General features: G+C 43.9%; 1 protein-coding gene across 1 annotated transcript in view; it reads left to right on the top strand.

Annotated features, from left to right (window-relative positions):
• The window catches only part of Pole (DNA polymerase epsilon, catalytic subunit), a 52,867-nt gene that overhangs the window by 36,233 nt on the left and 864 nt on the right, over positions 1-15,770 (top strand). The window contains exons 33-47 of the mRNA XM_048447477.3: positions 2,730-2,870; positions 3,086-3,239; positions 3,318-3,424; positions 3,850-4,026; positions 4,110-4,333; positions 4,510-4,730; positions 4,973-5,177; positions 6,871-7,044; positions 9,230-9,355; positions 10,341-10,473; positions 11,845-12,022; positions 13,219-13,350; positions 13,488-13,681; positions 14,902-15,102; positions 15,434-15,559. Of these exons, the coding sequence (XP_048303434.3) occupies positions 2,730-2,870; positions 3,086-3,239; positions 3,318-3,424; positions 3,850-4,026; positions 4,110-4,333; positions 4,510-4,730; positions 4,973-5,177; positions 6,871-7,044; positions 9,230-9,355; positions 10,341-10,473; positions 11,845-12,022; positions 13,219-13,350; positions 13,488-13,681; positions 14,902-15,102; positions 15,434-15,559 (2,493 nt within the window). The remainder of the gene's footprint in view (positions 1-2,729; positions 2,871-3,085; positions 3,240-3,317; positions 3,425-3,849; positions 4,027-4,109; positions 4,334-4,509; positions 4,731-4,972; positions 5,178-6,870; positions 7,045-9,229; positions 9,356-10,340; positions 10,474-11,844; positions 12,023-13,218; positions 13,351-13,487; positions 13,682-14,901; positions 15,103-15,433; positions 15,560-15,770) is intronic.

Here is a 15,770-nt window from a genome sequence, read left to right as displayed (position 1 = left end):
CGGATGGATGGACAGACGGACAGATAGGTAGATAGATTAATTTCTAGGAACCTGGGTGGAATGGTCCTTGCCTGTTATCTCAACACTCAGGATGCCAGGGCAAGAAGATCTTAAATTCAAGGCCACTCTAGGTTACATAGCAAGACTCTTATCTCAACGGCAAACAATTAAAAAAATGTTACTGTGAACTTGGGAATAGATTATATATATATATAGTTTTTTTTTCTTTAAGCTTTATTTGTTTGTGTATATGAGCGCTCTATCTGCATTGCCAGAAGAGGGCATCAGAGCCCACTGTAGATGGTTGTTAACCACTATGTGGTTGGTGGGAATTGAACTCAGGACCTCTGGAAGAGCAGCCAGTGCTCTTAACCACTGATCCATCTCTCCAGCCCCTGTTGTTTAGTATCTTACAATCAGTTACTGCCTGCATTCCCTAATGCACGTAAATAACATAGTAAATATATCTACCTGAATCACTCTCAACACCATCCAGGTAGACATTACCACCTTCCTAGAGCATACTTGTCCACCTTGCCATACTGCTAGTGTGTGAGATGCACATTTATGTAACTATAGATGCATTTGACCTATTAGAGCTTCACGTCAGTGTGTCATTCCATAGATGCTATAATTATCTTTCTGGGATGATGGTATCTTATATTGGCCCAGGTGTTGTTTACATCAGTGGAAATACATTAAGATGTAAACTTTAGGGACTGGAGAGATGGCTCAGAAGTTAAGAGCACTGAATTTTTTTTTTAAGGTGTAAACAGAATATTTGCAGCAACATCAAGCAGTTTGTAGGATGAGCAATCTGTAGGATTTCCCCTTTTGTCTTTTCTATTTCCTACCCTTCTCTATTTTTCAGTTAGCTATTAAATAGCTATCACCAGCTTGGTATTTGTTTTTCCAGACTTTGTTTTGTTTATTTAGATATAGTAAAATGATCTTTTTAAGGTTATATTGCATGAGCTAGGCAGTGGTGGCACACACCTTTAATCCCAGCACTCGGGAGTCAGAGGCAGGCAGATCCCTGTGAGTTCGAGGCCAGCCTGGTCTACAGAGTGAGTTCCAGGACAGGATCTAAAGTACACAGAGAAACCCTATCTAAAAAATAAAAAAGATAATACTACATGGGTAGTGGCCAGTATCATGACATTCAAGATACAAAATATTTCTGTCATCCTTAATTCACTGTGCTCTGGTTTCTCTTGATCATTGGCCTCTGTTTTTTGTTGTTGTTGTTTTGGGGGTTTTGTTTTGGGAGGTTTTTTGACAAAAAAAAAAATTCTATGGTTTATCTTCACGCGTATAAGCAGTTTTCTATTGTCTTCATTCTTTTGCTGAGCTCAGATACTATGGTGAGTTTTGGGTTTCGGTGTGTCTGTGTGTAGTATGCATGTTTGCATGTGTGTGCACCTGTATGTGTGAATGCCACTTGAGGAAGCCAAGAGTCAGCATCAGGTATCTTCCTTAATCACTTTCCACTTGAACCTAAAGCTTGCTCCTAAAGGCCATCTGACTGGCAATCCCTAGGATTTCCTGTATCCAACTTTTTAGCACTGGGATTGCAGACATGCACCCTTGCTCCGTGTTTTTTATATGGTGATAGGGATCCAAATTCAGGTTCTCGTACTTACAAAGGGAGCCCTTTACCAATTAGACCATCTCCCCAGCCTCCTGTAGAGATTTTGTTGTTTTCTTGAAACAGTTTTATTACATAGGCTGATCTTATTCTCAACTGACTTTCCTCAGCCTCTCTGCTGGGTTACAGGTATATGAACCATCCTATCTGAATGACTCGAGGTGGGGCAAAGCTATAGATGCCATAAAACTGTTATTAATTGTGATGTGTAAGTCATCCCAGGGCTGGCATTTGATGGTTCTCTTCTCCCTTGAGAATTATTCATTCTTCCCTGGTTGTTATTATCAAGAAATATAGTCCACAGTGAGCATTTTACATTTGATACTGTGAAACTTTGGGCATTTATATGGGAAAAAAAAAATCCTTGAACTGGTAAACTGGCTCAGTGAGTAAAGTGGTTTCTTACAAGCCTCCCTGAGCCCACATGATAGGAGAGAACTAACTCCTTCAAGTTCTTGTCTTCTGACCTCATTATGCATACACGCACACACCCAATAGATAAATAAATTTTTTTTTAATTGTTTAAGTCTTTAGAGAATGTTGAGGCAGCCAGTCCAGTTAATTTAGACCCCAAGTTCAGTCTTGTCTTCTTTGTATAAAGGTTCCGTTGTGAGCTCAGTTTTCAAGTCCTTTGTGTTCTTCTGACCATGTCTATATGTATTTGCAGCTTGGAGTGAGACTAGGGTTTGAGTTGGCTTATGAAGATTCATGAATAGTGTATTTCCTCTCCATGATCCCATACATGTACCCAGTACACAAGTAAGGATTGCCCTTTCAGCAACCCTTCTAGTTTTCTGGCCAGAAAAGTATAGTTTTCTGCGAGTTTTAGGTAAGTACAACCTTCAGTTCATAAAATGAGAGATCTAGGAATAATTAATTGGGAGCCCGTCCTCCAGACAAGTATTAATGATACATGATGCCTCAGTTGTAAAGCATTCATGATTTTCCAGATACCTCAGGTTGTTCTTTTAGATTATGCCTTTGTCTTTTAATCCTTGAAGCAAGTGAACTGAAGACCCTGGGAGTTGGTCAGTGATTCACTGTTTAGGATGTGGCAGACTTATCACCACATTGTCACCAGGTGAATCGGGCTCTTCCTCGTTCCAACATGGTCTACAATCTCTATGAGTATTCAGTACCAGAGGACATGTACCAAGAACATATCAACGAGATCAACACTGAGTTGTCAGCACCCGACATTGAGGGCGTATATGAAACTCAGGTGATTATCTTCCTGGCCAGTAACCACTTGGATGATAAGAAGAGAGATTCCACAGGAATGGGCATGGGTTGGGAAAGCCCCACAGGAAAGTGGTTCTCGGCAGCATGTCTACCTAAGGTGGCTTCTTCTGAATGAAGACAGGCTGTGCTGGGGTGTGTGGCCTCAGATTGAACTGTGGTCTTCCATTTGGCCCAACACACTACCCACTCTTCCAGGTCCCATTGTTATTCCGGGCCCTTGTACAGCTGGGATGTGTGTGTGTAGTCAACAAACAGCTGGTAAGGCACCTTTCAGGCTGGGAAGCTGAAACCTTTGCTCTTGAGCACCTAGAAATGCGTTCACTAGCCCAATTCAGCTACTTGGAACCAGGTATGGCCCCACCAACAGCCCTATCACCTGCCCTGTATCCCTTGCATCTCAGGCAATTAATTTAACTTTTTTCTACAGGGAGTATCCGCCATATCTACCTGTACCACCATTCACAGGGCCACAAGGCACTCTTTGGGGTCTTTATCCCCTCTCAGCGAAGAGCATCTGTGTTTGTGTTGGATACTGTGAGTCCTTTGGCACAGGGTACATGAGAATATGTGGGTAAGACAGGATAAGGGGAAGAAAGACACTCCTCTTGCCATTCAGTTTTAGAAATAGAAAGGCAGGCTGGGCAGTGGTTGCACACACCTTTAATCCCAGCACTTGGGAAGCAGAGGCAGTTGAATCTCTGAATTCAAGGCCAGCCTGGTCTACAAAGTGAGTTCCAGGACAGCTAGGGCTACACAGAGAAACTTTGTCTCAGAAAAAAAGAAAGAAAGAAAGAAAGAAAGAAAGAAAGAAAGAAAGAAAGAAAGAAAGAAAGAAAGAAAGAAAGAAAGAAAGAAAGAAAGAAAGAAAGAAAGAGATAGAAAGACATGACTACTCAGCTTCACAGAACACAAGTGCACGCACATATATATAGTAGGCCTAAAAGTTGGTGTTTGCCTAGGTGCGCAGCAACCAAATGCCCAACCTCAGTGCCCTGTACTCAGCAGAACATAGCCTACTGCTGGAGAAGGTGGGCCCCAAGCTCCTGCCTCCCCCGAAACACACCTTTGAAGTTCGTGCTGAAACCAACTTGAAAACCATCTGCAGAGCCATCCTACGCTTCCTGCTTGCCTACAAGGTAAGAGAAGTTGGGATCCAGTGGTGGAACTCTTCCTAACCCAAGGGTTTGTCCACTTAGCCCTTTCTGCCTTCTCAACCCAGGAAGAGCGCCGGGGGCCCACACTCATCGCTGTTCAGTCTAACTGGGAGCTGTGTAGACTGGCCAGTGAGATTCCTATCTTAGAGGAGTTCCCACTAGTGCCTGTCCGAGTGACTGACAAGATCAGTTATGGAGTTCTGGACTGGCAACGCCACGGAGCCCGCCGAATGATCCGACACTACCTCAATTTAGACACTTGCCTTTCACAGGCCTTTGAGATGAGCAGGTGAGGAATAGGGTATAGCTTAGTAGTAGAACTTAGCTAAAAGTGTGCTTCCCAGTACCACACAAACAAGAAGAGAGATAATGAGGCTATAGCCTGGGTGCCTACAGTGTGTGACCCGGTGAGTGGTCCCAAAATGATGCTAGTGTACTTGGAACTGAACCTGTACCTCTTCACAGGTATTTCCACATCCCTGTTGGGAACCTACCAGAAGACATTTCCACCTTTGGCTCCGACCTCTTTTTTGCACGCCACCTCCAGCGCCACAACCACCTACTTTGGCTGTCCCCTACCTCTCGACCTGACCTGGGTGGGAAGGAAGCTGATGACAACCGCCTTGTTATGGAGTTTGATGACCGAGCTACTGTGGAGATCAATAATTCTGGCTGTTATTCCACTGGTGAGTGAGAGAAGGGGGCACTTCTACCCCGCCATTTAATGACTCCTTATCACATGGGGCTTGGTGCTCAACCATATAGAATAAGCCCAAAGGTAAGTCTTAAGAAATGGATACTGGCAAGTCAGATGTTGGTCAGAGATCATGTGACATGCCTGCCATCACTAGGCAGCACTGACCAGTTCAGGCCTGGGAGATGATCCCAGTGCTGGCGACAGTACATGGACAACTGTGTTTCCCTGCAGTGTGCGTGGAGCTGGACATTCAAAATCTGGCAGTCAACACCATCCTCCAGTCCCACCATATCAATGACATGGAGGGAGCTGGCAGCATGGGCATCAGCTTCGATGTGATCCAGCAGGCCTCCCTAGAGGACATGGTCACAGGCAATCAAGCTGCCAGTGCCCCAGCCAGCTATGATGAGACAGCCCTCTGTTCTAGTACCTTCAGGTATCTACTCTCATATAATGTGCTATCTTCTTAGACAAGACAACAAAGAGATGGTAACCTCCACTTTAGAATGCCAAAGTCAGCAATACATTTTTTTATATTTTTACAGGGTCTCTCTATGTAGCTCTGAATGGCCTAGAACTCAATATATAGACTAGGCTTGACCTCAAATTTATAGAGATTTACATATCTCTGCCTTCCAAGTGCTGGGATTAAAGGCATATACCACACATCTACCTTTTTTTTTAAGATTATTTTATTATTTCAATTTGTGTGTGTGTGCGCGCGTACATGTATGCGTGAGTATAGGTGCCCACAGAGGCCAAAGGAGTTAGATACCCTACAACTGGAGTTACAGGAAGTTGTATGTAGGTGTTGGAAATTGAACTTCAGTTCTGTAGAGGTGTAGTACATGCTCTTAACTGCTGTGCAAACTTCAGCATTAGAATCAGCATTCCTGAGATGTCTCTTCCTTGCAACATAATGCAATTCAGGGTCCCCATGTCCCTAAGCATACCCTTCCTAGTAGACAATACAAGTGCTACCATCTGACCTTTTGAAGGTAGAAGCTTTTCTCATGAAGAACTTTTTGATACATTACTGATGCTTTCAGTGTAATCAAAGGAGTATCTGCAAGAAATTCCCAGGGGCACCCAGTCATAGTAGCCAGAACCATCTGTCAGAGGTATGATCAGCCCTGGCTCCTAGTGATGGAATAGTGTATATTGTTTGTGCCATAAATACAGAACACTTTGACTCTGCCCATATTCCTATATCCCTGCAAAGTGGTGCAGTCTCCAGCCATGCTAGAGACGACAAAGTCAAAGTCAGAGGGGCTGAGGTCATGATGTGTTACTGTGGCTGAGTATGGGATAGTTTAGTCATTTCATGTCTGTGCTTCCCCCTAGAACACACATTTCAGCCCTGATGCCTCCAAATGAAAGGATAAAAGGAATTTGCTAAAGTAATAAGCAAGACTAGGAGGGCTTGGAGCTGAGAGCAGACTTGTGGCAGAAAAAGTATTTCAACCCTGAGCAACACACAAGGCAGAGAAGTGAACATTTGTATAGGAAGCCATAAAAGTGACCACAGCATCCTATCTCTGATACTTTGTGACTCATGTCCAGGCTATGCTGAGTGTTGCATTGGCCCCAGGAGCCTCCCCTGTGTCTCACTGATGTCTAGAAAACCCAATTTGGGCCAGTCCCCAGTTCTTTACATGGAAGGCACATAACCAACTCTGTGGCTCTTCGTTCCTACTCTTCTGATAGTGAAACCCCACCCCACCTTTAAAAAATAAAAAAAAAGCATATGCTGCTATTGTAGAGGACTCGAGTTCAGTTCCCAAAATTCGTGTTGAGTAGTTCATAACCAGCTGTAAATCTAGCTCCAGTGTATCTGATACCTTCTGGTTTCTGTGGATGCCTATACTCACTGTACATACTCTCACAGCTGCATGTAAGTTTTTTAAAAATTAAAAATAAGTCTTAAAAAGGACAAAGGCCTATCAGGTGTCTTCTTATCTAGCTGTGGTGAGCAAGATAGGGAATTATGTGGAGGGAGGTGGTAAGGAGGTGAAACTCACAAGTTATGGAACCCAGGGAATAAAATTTAGACAATGGGAATTATAAGATGGGACAGTGATACCAGCAGCAGCATATAGTATGGGTCATCATTCTTTGCCATCTTTCAGAATCCTGAAGAGCATGGTTGTTGGCTGGGTAAAGGAGATCACACAGTACCACAACATCTATGCTGACAACCAGGTTATGCACTTCTACCGCTGGCTCCAGTCACCATGCTCTCTGCTCCATGACCCAGCCTTGCACCGGACACTACACAATATGATGAAGAAACTCTTCTTGCAGTGAGTGCTTCACCTCGGGCTATGGGCTAAGGGGCACAAGCCAAGTAAGTGCCTTTGGGAAGCATAAATCCCAGGACAGACTTGGTGCTATTGTGGCTTTGTGCACTCATCTTTTCAGAAAGTTATGTAAAGTATCATGGTACTACTTCCTTTTTATATTAATATGTTCTCATGCACCTTGTTTTAGTAATGCACCTTAACTGAATGTAGTGGTCCACGCCTTTAACCCCAGCAGTTGGGCAGAGACAGGTTCATCTCTGTGAGTTCAAGGCCAGACTGGTCTACATAGTGATTACCAGGCCAGCCAGGACTAATGGTGAGACCCTGTCTCAAAAACAAAAGAAAACACTTTAAACACTAAGTGTGAATGTACCATTGTAATGGACAGTCAGCTATGTCTAGTGTTGTGATATTAGAAGTAATAAATGAATCAGTGCTGGAGATATGGCTCCACCAAGTGATTAGGTGCACTTGCTGCTCTTGCAGAGGACTTGGGTTCATTTCCCAGCATCCAGTTCCAAGAGATCTGACACTCTCTACTGGGCTTCTCTGGCCTTTGCTGACACTGCATACATGCAGTATATTTAACATACATGCAAGGAAAATACTCATTAAAAATAAATAAGTCTAAAAAGGATGACTAAGATTAAGAGAGATTGTGAAGTTAAATGGACAGAGAGGTTGGGGAGGAGCTATGAAGAGCTGGGGGAAGGAAAAGAGTATTGAAATTCTTTTGTTTTGTTTTTGATTTTGATTTTTCAATGCAGTTTGTCTGTAGCCCTGGCTGTCCTGGAACTCACTCTGTAGACCAGACTGGCCTCAAACTCGCAGATCCACCTGCCTCTCAAATGCTAGGATTAAAGCCATGTACTGCCACCACCGGGCTCACAATCAGGGATGGAGAGAGGGAGGGAAGGGAAGGGGGGAAAAAACATGAATGAGGATCATATATGGGAGCTATCTGTTACCTTTGTTTCTGCTATTTTTCTGCCATGCTGGATATAACCAGACTCCCATCTAAAATCAGGGGAATCTTGCTCTGCCATGGTGGATGCACCTGTAGTCACAGCTACTCAGGAGGCTAAGGCATGAGGATTGCCTGAGTCCTAAAGTTCAGGGTCAGATCTAGTAGTGGAGTCAGACCTCATCTGTTTTTGTTTTTTAATGTGTATGATTTAGCAGGTCTTTCTTTGGACTGCCAGGTCTCTAATAATGACCTGGAAACTTTTAATTAATTTTGAAAGCTTGGCTTGTTCCCAACTAGCTCTTAAACCTTAAACTAACCAGTTTATATTAATCTGCATTCTGTCACATGACTTGTTACTTCTTCTCAGTACTGTTCATCCGTATGTCCTGCTTCCTCCACATCTGGCTGACAAATATCCCACCTCAGATTTTTTTTTTTTTCCGAGACAGGGTTTTTCTGTGTAGCCCTAGCTGTTGCAGAACTTACTCTGTAGACCAGGCTGACCTCGACCTCACAAAGATTCACCTGCCTCTGCCTCCCAAGTGCTGGGATTAAAGGCATCCACCACCACTGCCCAGCTCCCACCTCAAATTCTTTCCCAGAGTTCCTATCTCTTCCACCAGAAGTCCCACCTATCCTCTCCTGCCTAGCTATTGGCCATTCAGCTCTTTATTAAACCAATCAGAAGTGCCTTAGGCAGGTGAGGAAACACATTTTCACAGTGTACGAAAAGATTATCCCAACTTGCATGAGTGTTTTGCCTTCATGTGTGTATGTACCATGTTTGTCTCTGGTACCCAGAGAGGCCAGAAAAAATATAATGGATACCCCCAGAACTGTAGTTACAGATGATTGTGACCATCCCTAAATGGATGCTGCTGGGAATCAAACCTGGATCCTCTGGAAGAGCAGCCAAAACTCTTAACTATTTAGCCATTTCTCCAGCCCCTAAACCTCATCTTAAAAGCCAGAAAGAGAGGAGGAGAGGGAGTGGGAAATAAATTTGGCGTGTAAAATGAGAAAAGATAGTTTTTTTAAGAAATAAATTTTTTAAAAAAAGGGAAAAAAAAGAAAGAAATCTCTTCCTTTTTGCCCTTGTAAGTATAGTTAGGATACTTGTTGTTTCAGTATCACATGGTCTTCTTCATAGTTTCTCTTCATATTCCCTGACTTCGTTTTATACCAAGGCAGCTCATTAATTCTGAACTTACTCCTTAGGCTCATTGCTGAGTTCAAGCGACTGGGATCATCAGTCATCTATGCCAACTTCAATCGCATCATCCTCTGTACCAAGAAACGCTGTATAGAGGATGCCCTTGCCTATGTGGAATATATCACAAACAGGTTAGTGTCAGGGGCATCTTGGTAATACAGCTGCCATGGCTTTGGAGAGATTCTTGAAGGGTACAGCACACACCAAGGGTCAAGCATGAAAAAGTGGTTACTCATATTATGTTTACCTGCATGGACAACTCAGATATAAAACATTCAAGTCTGAAATACTCAAGGTATACCTGCTATTTTTAAGAAGGTTCTGAAAAGCACTGTTGCATAAACTTTTCACAGATGTGGGCATGGGCACATGGGAGTGTTCTGATTCCAGGCAGTCAGTCATATGGAGCTCTCCATTGCTGGACCCCATGTTGTACCTTTGGCTTCAGGCAGTGATTCCTTCCTTGATAAATCATATTCACAAATCTGTTTGGGCTCAGAGACTCCAATGTAAATAAGATGAAGTCTTGAGCTTTTCTTATTGATTTTGTTTTGAGAGACTCGGGGAGAGGTGGGATGTGTGACCAGAGCAAAAGAGGTTATCAGTCAGATCCATGGAGCTATAGTTATAGGACTTTGTGAGCCACCCAATCTGAACTCCAATTCAGATAGAACAATAAACATTTACAGCAAATACTTATGTACATCAAGATAAATAAATCTTTAAAAAGAGAGAGAGCGAGAGAGAGAGGAGGCAGAGTATGTTCAGGACTTCCTTACTGGTAGGTACCGTGTGGGATAAGTAATAGAGACCAACTTGGCCAGCGGTGGTAAGGATGAAGAAAACTTGTAGGTGCCGGAAAACAGGAAGCAATGCTGCCAGTGTCATGTGCCTGACGTAAGATGGAGACAGTGAACCCAGTGCCCTGGCTTTTTTCTTGGTCACCTTTATTCCCAGGCAGCTTCTTCAGTATCATCGAAAGTTTGAGGGACTGTCTGAATCCACTTGATGTTTATTTGTAAGTTAAAAAAAAAAAAAAAGAGTACATGACTACAAAGGAAAAGAAAAAATAAGGAAAGCTGTTATGTCACTTTAGTACTTTCTGACTTCTTGCAGCATCCATTCTAAAGAGATCTTCCATTCCCTGACAATCTCTTTCTCTCGATGCTGGGAATTTCTTCTTTGGATGGATCCATCCAACTATGGTGGAATCAAAGGAAAAGTTCCATCTAGTATTCACTGTGGACAGGTAAGAGAGCTAGGGCTGGTTCCACATACATACGGGGCCACATTCATACCCATGTGACAAGTAATGCTTTCCTTGGGCCTCAGTCAATAGTAGCAAAAAACTGACTCCACCCAGTTCATCAGCTTATAGAAAAAGTTGAAAGCATAGTATTAGTCCTAGTAAGGGCAAAGAGCTTTCCATGAGGCAAAAATTGGCAAGAATTCGGGGAAAAGAGGGAGGAGGGGGAGCTGTGGAGACAATGGCAAAGCCAGAGGTGCAAGAGCAGGCACCTTGGGAACTGAAACAGCTCAAGCAGTAGTTTCAGGTGGGCAGTAGTTTCAGGTGCTCACCGAGAGCCAACAGTGCCCACTTTGCACAGGATGGGATTCAGGGTTAGTGAAGATGGAAATTCTGACATCTACTTGCCCATTCTGAGAATAACTTACCACAGGGAAAAAGTATATGGTGTCAGTTCAAAGGATGCAGAGTTGTGAAAAGATGGGGTCCAGAAGCTAGCAGGTGGAGATGCACAGATGTGAGCCATACCTGTGGTGAATAGAGGTTGTAGCAAGAAGCCATGTGGGGGACGGGCTGTGGCATTTGTGAAATGGAAATATGGGTAATCGTCTCATGCTAGAGTAGTACCCAGGGAGCAGGCTGAGACAGCAGACCTTTGCTCTCCATGGGGTATTCACAGATAGCCAAAAGGGGAAGCACTGGCCAGCAGGAAGACTAGAAGCTGGGGTCTCAGTAATCAGCGAATCTGGGGGGACAAGGACAAGGCTTCCTTAGGTACCATGACTCCCAAGGCCTGAACAGGACCAGTTCTAGTTAGAGATGGGTTTAGGAGATAGACCTCACTGAGGGAAGAAAGGAAATGTGACCATCGGGATAATGGCATAGTGTTAATGTAGTTTCTGCATGTAGAAGTGAATTCACCCTGGCAGGAATACAGGCACCCAGTTAAGTTGGGTCTGTGGGAAATTGTCACCAAATTAAGAAGTTCTACTTTGTGAGATAGGTTCCAACTGTATAGCTTAGGCTGGCCTTGAAACCCTCATCTCCAGTGACTCTGCCTTAACATTCTGAGTATGGCCACAGATTCTAGGTACTGCTCCCAGCTATAAAGAAATTGCTAAGTTCAGAGGAAGAAGCTGGTCACCAGGAAGTTCTGGTTGGTTAGCCCTATTGGAAGGGAGAGTTTGATAATTTTGACATGTCTTCTAAAAGCATAAATGAAAATCACAATTACAGTCACCCAAGTGAGCTACACATGGAACACTGGTCTTACAATGTCAGAATCCAGGAGACTCAGGCTGGAGGAGTCCTGTCTCTGTCTTGTTGCTATATATTATTGCCATGTTGGAAATAGGGGTTATCTTTCTGTTACAGCAAGACTCCCAGGAAAGGGAGGAAACCAAGGATGAGGAAGAGGATGAGGAAGAGGATGAGGAGGAAGAGGGTATGGAGGAATCTGAGGTTGAAGACCTACTGGAGAACAATTGGAACATTCTGCAGTTTTTGCCACAGGCAGCCTCTTGCCAGAGCTACTTCCTCATGATTGTCTCAGGTGAGTCAAGCTGAAGCTGGACAACCAGCTGAGTTATATTAAAAATGGTTCTGGCTCTTTGTTGTGGAGAGGAAAATTGTTGGAAATTTCAACTTGGTGGAATTGCTGTTTTCTTTACCTGTTCCAGCAGGGCTCTCTGTCTTCTCTCTAGACCTTTTAAGCAGCTGCCCCTAAGGTGTTTCCAGTTCTATTTCTAGTAGGTTGATGACTAACATCCCTGGGAACATGTGCATGCACATGCAGTAATAAAGCTGGCCTCTGGGGCTTCACTAAATAGAAAACTCTTACACCTTGAAAGTATTTGTAGGCATGGTTATCATGTTTAGTAAGCATAAAACTTAGAGTATTTTTATAATTCACTGCCACTCATTAAAACAGAAAAACTGAGGGTGAGCATGGTCATTAAATTGTTGGCAAGTAGATAGGACTTCTCATACACCCAGGTCTGTACCTGTGGTGGTTTTGTTGTCATTGCTTATGTCCTTGTCTACTTCTTTTGAGTCTTCACCTTTGCAGCCTGTCTCAAGAAATACTCCAGGTTAGCCAGGGAGTAGTGACATAATGCCTTTAATCCCAACACTCAGGGAGACAGAAGCAGGTGGATCTCTGAGTTTGAGGCCAGTCTGGTCTACAGAGCAAGTTCTAGGACAGCCAGAGATATGCAGAGAAACCCTGTCTCAAAAAAACCTTTTTAAAAAAAAAAAAGAAGGAAGAAATAGTCCAGGTATGTTCGTTCAGATTTTAGGGTACTATCAGCAGCATTTGCTGTTAAGGATCTATTTTCACATACTTGTTGTTCTATTTATTCCCTGAATTCATCAGTTGTTTCTGTTTGTTTGTTTGTTTGTTTGTTTTGGGGTTTTTTGGTTTGGTTTGGTTTTAGGGTTTTTTTGTTTGTTTGTTTGTTTTGGGACAGCCCTCACTGTCCTGGAACTTGCTCTATAGACTAGGCCTTAATCTCAGAGTCTGTCTCCCGAGTACTCGACACTGCCTGACTACAAGTTCCTTATTTCCAGTTCTCCGGTTCTCTCTTTGTCTTTGGTCTCATCCAAAGACAGCAGATAAGTTATCACCAGCAATGGTATTTCAGATGTCTAACCATCTAGCCAGCCACAGGGCTCGTTCAAATTCTGGGGTATTTTTCAGCACATCACTGACTCTCAGACCCTGTGACCTAATTCTGCCTCTCTCTGCAGCATACATCGTGGCTGTGTACCATAGCATGAAGAATGAGTTGAGACACAGTGTTCCAAGCAGTACCCCTATGAAGAGGAAGAGGGCTAGCCAGTTCTCCCAAGAGGCTAACGGGGCAGCTGGAGCCCTTCCTGGTGAGCAGTCTCTGGTCACGGAAGAACCATGCTATGTGTCATGGCCTGATTTCTGTGTGCCTCAGATGATACAGGAAAATGGGTCGGAGATACCCATTGCCAGCTGAATCTGCCCCTTATCACTCTCTCTTTCCCAGGAATGATCACCTTCTCTCAAGATTATGTGGCAAATGAGCTCACTCAGAGCTTCTTCACCATCACTCAAAAAATTCAGAAGAAAGTCACAGGTTCTCGGAGCTCCACTGAGCCCTCAGAGATGTTCCCTATCCTCCCTGGTTCACACTTAATGCTCAATAATCCTGCTCTGGAGTTCATCAAATATGTGTGTAAGGTGAGAGCAGATATAAATCCTTCAGTCATTCCATCAGGATTTGCTGGTTATCTATCACATGCAACCATTGTTGAAGCATTTGGGCTCAGGTATTACAGGAGAAGCCCGCTGATAGGTCTGGACCTGGAACCAGGCAAAGAGGCTCTGGAGTAGGAAAGCTGGTGTACTGGGAAAGTTATAGCAGGTAGAAGTAGAAGTTCATGGATCACCTGCCACCAGAGGGCCTGATGAGCCAGAACAGAGCTCTGAGACCAAATGAGGTGACAGCTTGTTTTCTGGGAAAGGCAGACCAATATAGTGAGATGGTATTACCAGTGACCGTGTGGGGTCATTACTCAAAGCACTTACTGTTCATTGTGCCATCTGAGCGTCCCAGTGCTTCACTCCGAGGCTGAACACTGAATATCAAATGACTACACCTTAGGGTTTAAGATAGTGAGCTAGGAATGTTTCTTCTCTACAGACACACTTTGGACAGTCACTGACCCACCTTTCCCAGAAAACAAGCTGGGATGAACTGTACTTTGCAATCTGTAGTCCTTTTTATCTCATCTCTGCACAAGTTTTCTGTCTGAACATGAGGGTATCCAGTTCCAGAGCCTTTTTCCATTGAGGAATGTTTACTCTTTTTTGGAATCTTTTTTAGGCTGGGTATGATGGCTCACCACTTCATTCCCAGCACTAGAGAAGGCTGAGACACGTAGGAAGATCGTAGTTTAAGGACAGCCTGTATCTTCAAAGGGCTGTAGAATAAGACTCTTGTCTTTAAGGAAAAAATAAATAACAAGAAAACTTAATTGACCTTATCTTATCTGTGCTTCTTTATTTTTGGATTCTGTATTTTTTCCATATTGGTGTGTTCATCTGCTAGTACATGTAGAGGGTTTTTCTGTCCTTTCTCATGGTGGTTTGTCTGGTTTCAGTATTGGAGTGATGCTGACCTCCTAATATAAGTTACGGTGTCCTCCCTCTTTGGCTTCTGGAAGGTATTGTGTAGAATCAATGTTTCTTACCTGAAATGTTTAATATATTCATCAGTGAAGTCTCCACTCACTGTCAAAGAGTTGCCACTATAGAGAATCAGCTCTTCCTGAGGCTTCCAGATGGGAAGAGGAAGGGCTAAGATGATACTTGAAAATGAGCGTAAAAGAGGTATTTGGTCCAGCCAGAGTAGCAGAAAGGCCTGGGAACTGCTTCCTAATGGGCTGTGGTCACCATAGGTATTGTCTCTGGACACAAACATCACAAATCAGGTGAATAAGCTGAACCGAGACCTACTTCGACTGGTAGACGTTGGTGAATTCTCTGAGGAGGCGCAGTTCAGGAATCCCTGCCACTCCTATGTGCTCCCTGAGGTGATTTGTTACAACTGTAATTTCTGCAGAGACCTGGACCTATGCAAAGATTCCTCCTTCTCTCAGGTGAGCTCAGCTGGTGATCAGAACCTCTAAATGTCCAAAGTGGCTTGGGACATGTAGCCCAGCCTATAGTATCCAACCTATTGCTCAAAGACTCATTTATGGATTAAAACAGCCACTCCCAAGCCATCCCACCACAGCATGCTAGAAAATTGCCTTAAAAAGGTCTGATCATCACAAATAAAAGGCTCAGGCAGCCAAGAGCAGTGATGGTTATGTTTGCCCCACCGCTCCTCTGACATCTTCACTCTACACCAGCCCGATGTGCTATTGCCCAGGTGGGCCATGGCTACCACTCACACTGACTTCTCAGTCTTCCTCCCCACTCTCCCAGGATGGGGCCATCCTGCCTCAGTGGCTCTGCTCCAATTGTCAGGCCCCCTACGACTCAGCTGCCATTGAGTCAGCCTTGGTGGAAGCCCTACAGAGGAAACTGATGGCCTTCACTCTGCAGGACCTGGTGAGCTCCCCAGTCTACCCCGGAGTTTCCAGAAACTATCAGCATTTCAGAGAAAATAAAAGCATACTTGGGTCCTGAGTCTTGCCTCCAAGGCACTGCTCCAGGAGTCACTCTTCATCCACGCAACTAGCCCGCTAATTCTGTCCACATCCATTGGTGCCTTCTAAGGGCACTTTCTTCCACCCAGTGGAAGGAGATAGACAATAGAGAG

This window comes from Myodes glareolus, chromosome 2, assembly GCF_982192425.1.
Source record: "Myodes glareolus chromosome 2, mMyoGla1.1, whole genome shotgun sequence".
Classification (NCBI taxonomy): Eukaryota; Metazoa; Chordata; class Mammalia; order Rodentia; family Cricetidae; genus Myodes; species Myodes glareolus.
The sequence above is the reverse complement of the archived record's forward strand: the minus strand, read 5'-3'. Positions and strand labels throughout refer to the sequence as shown.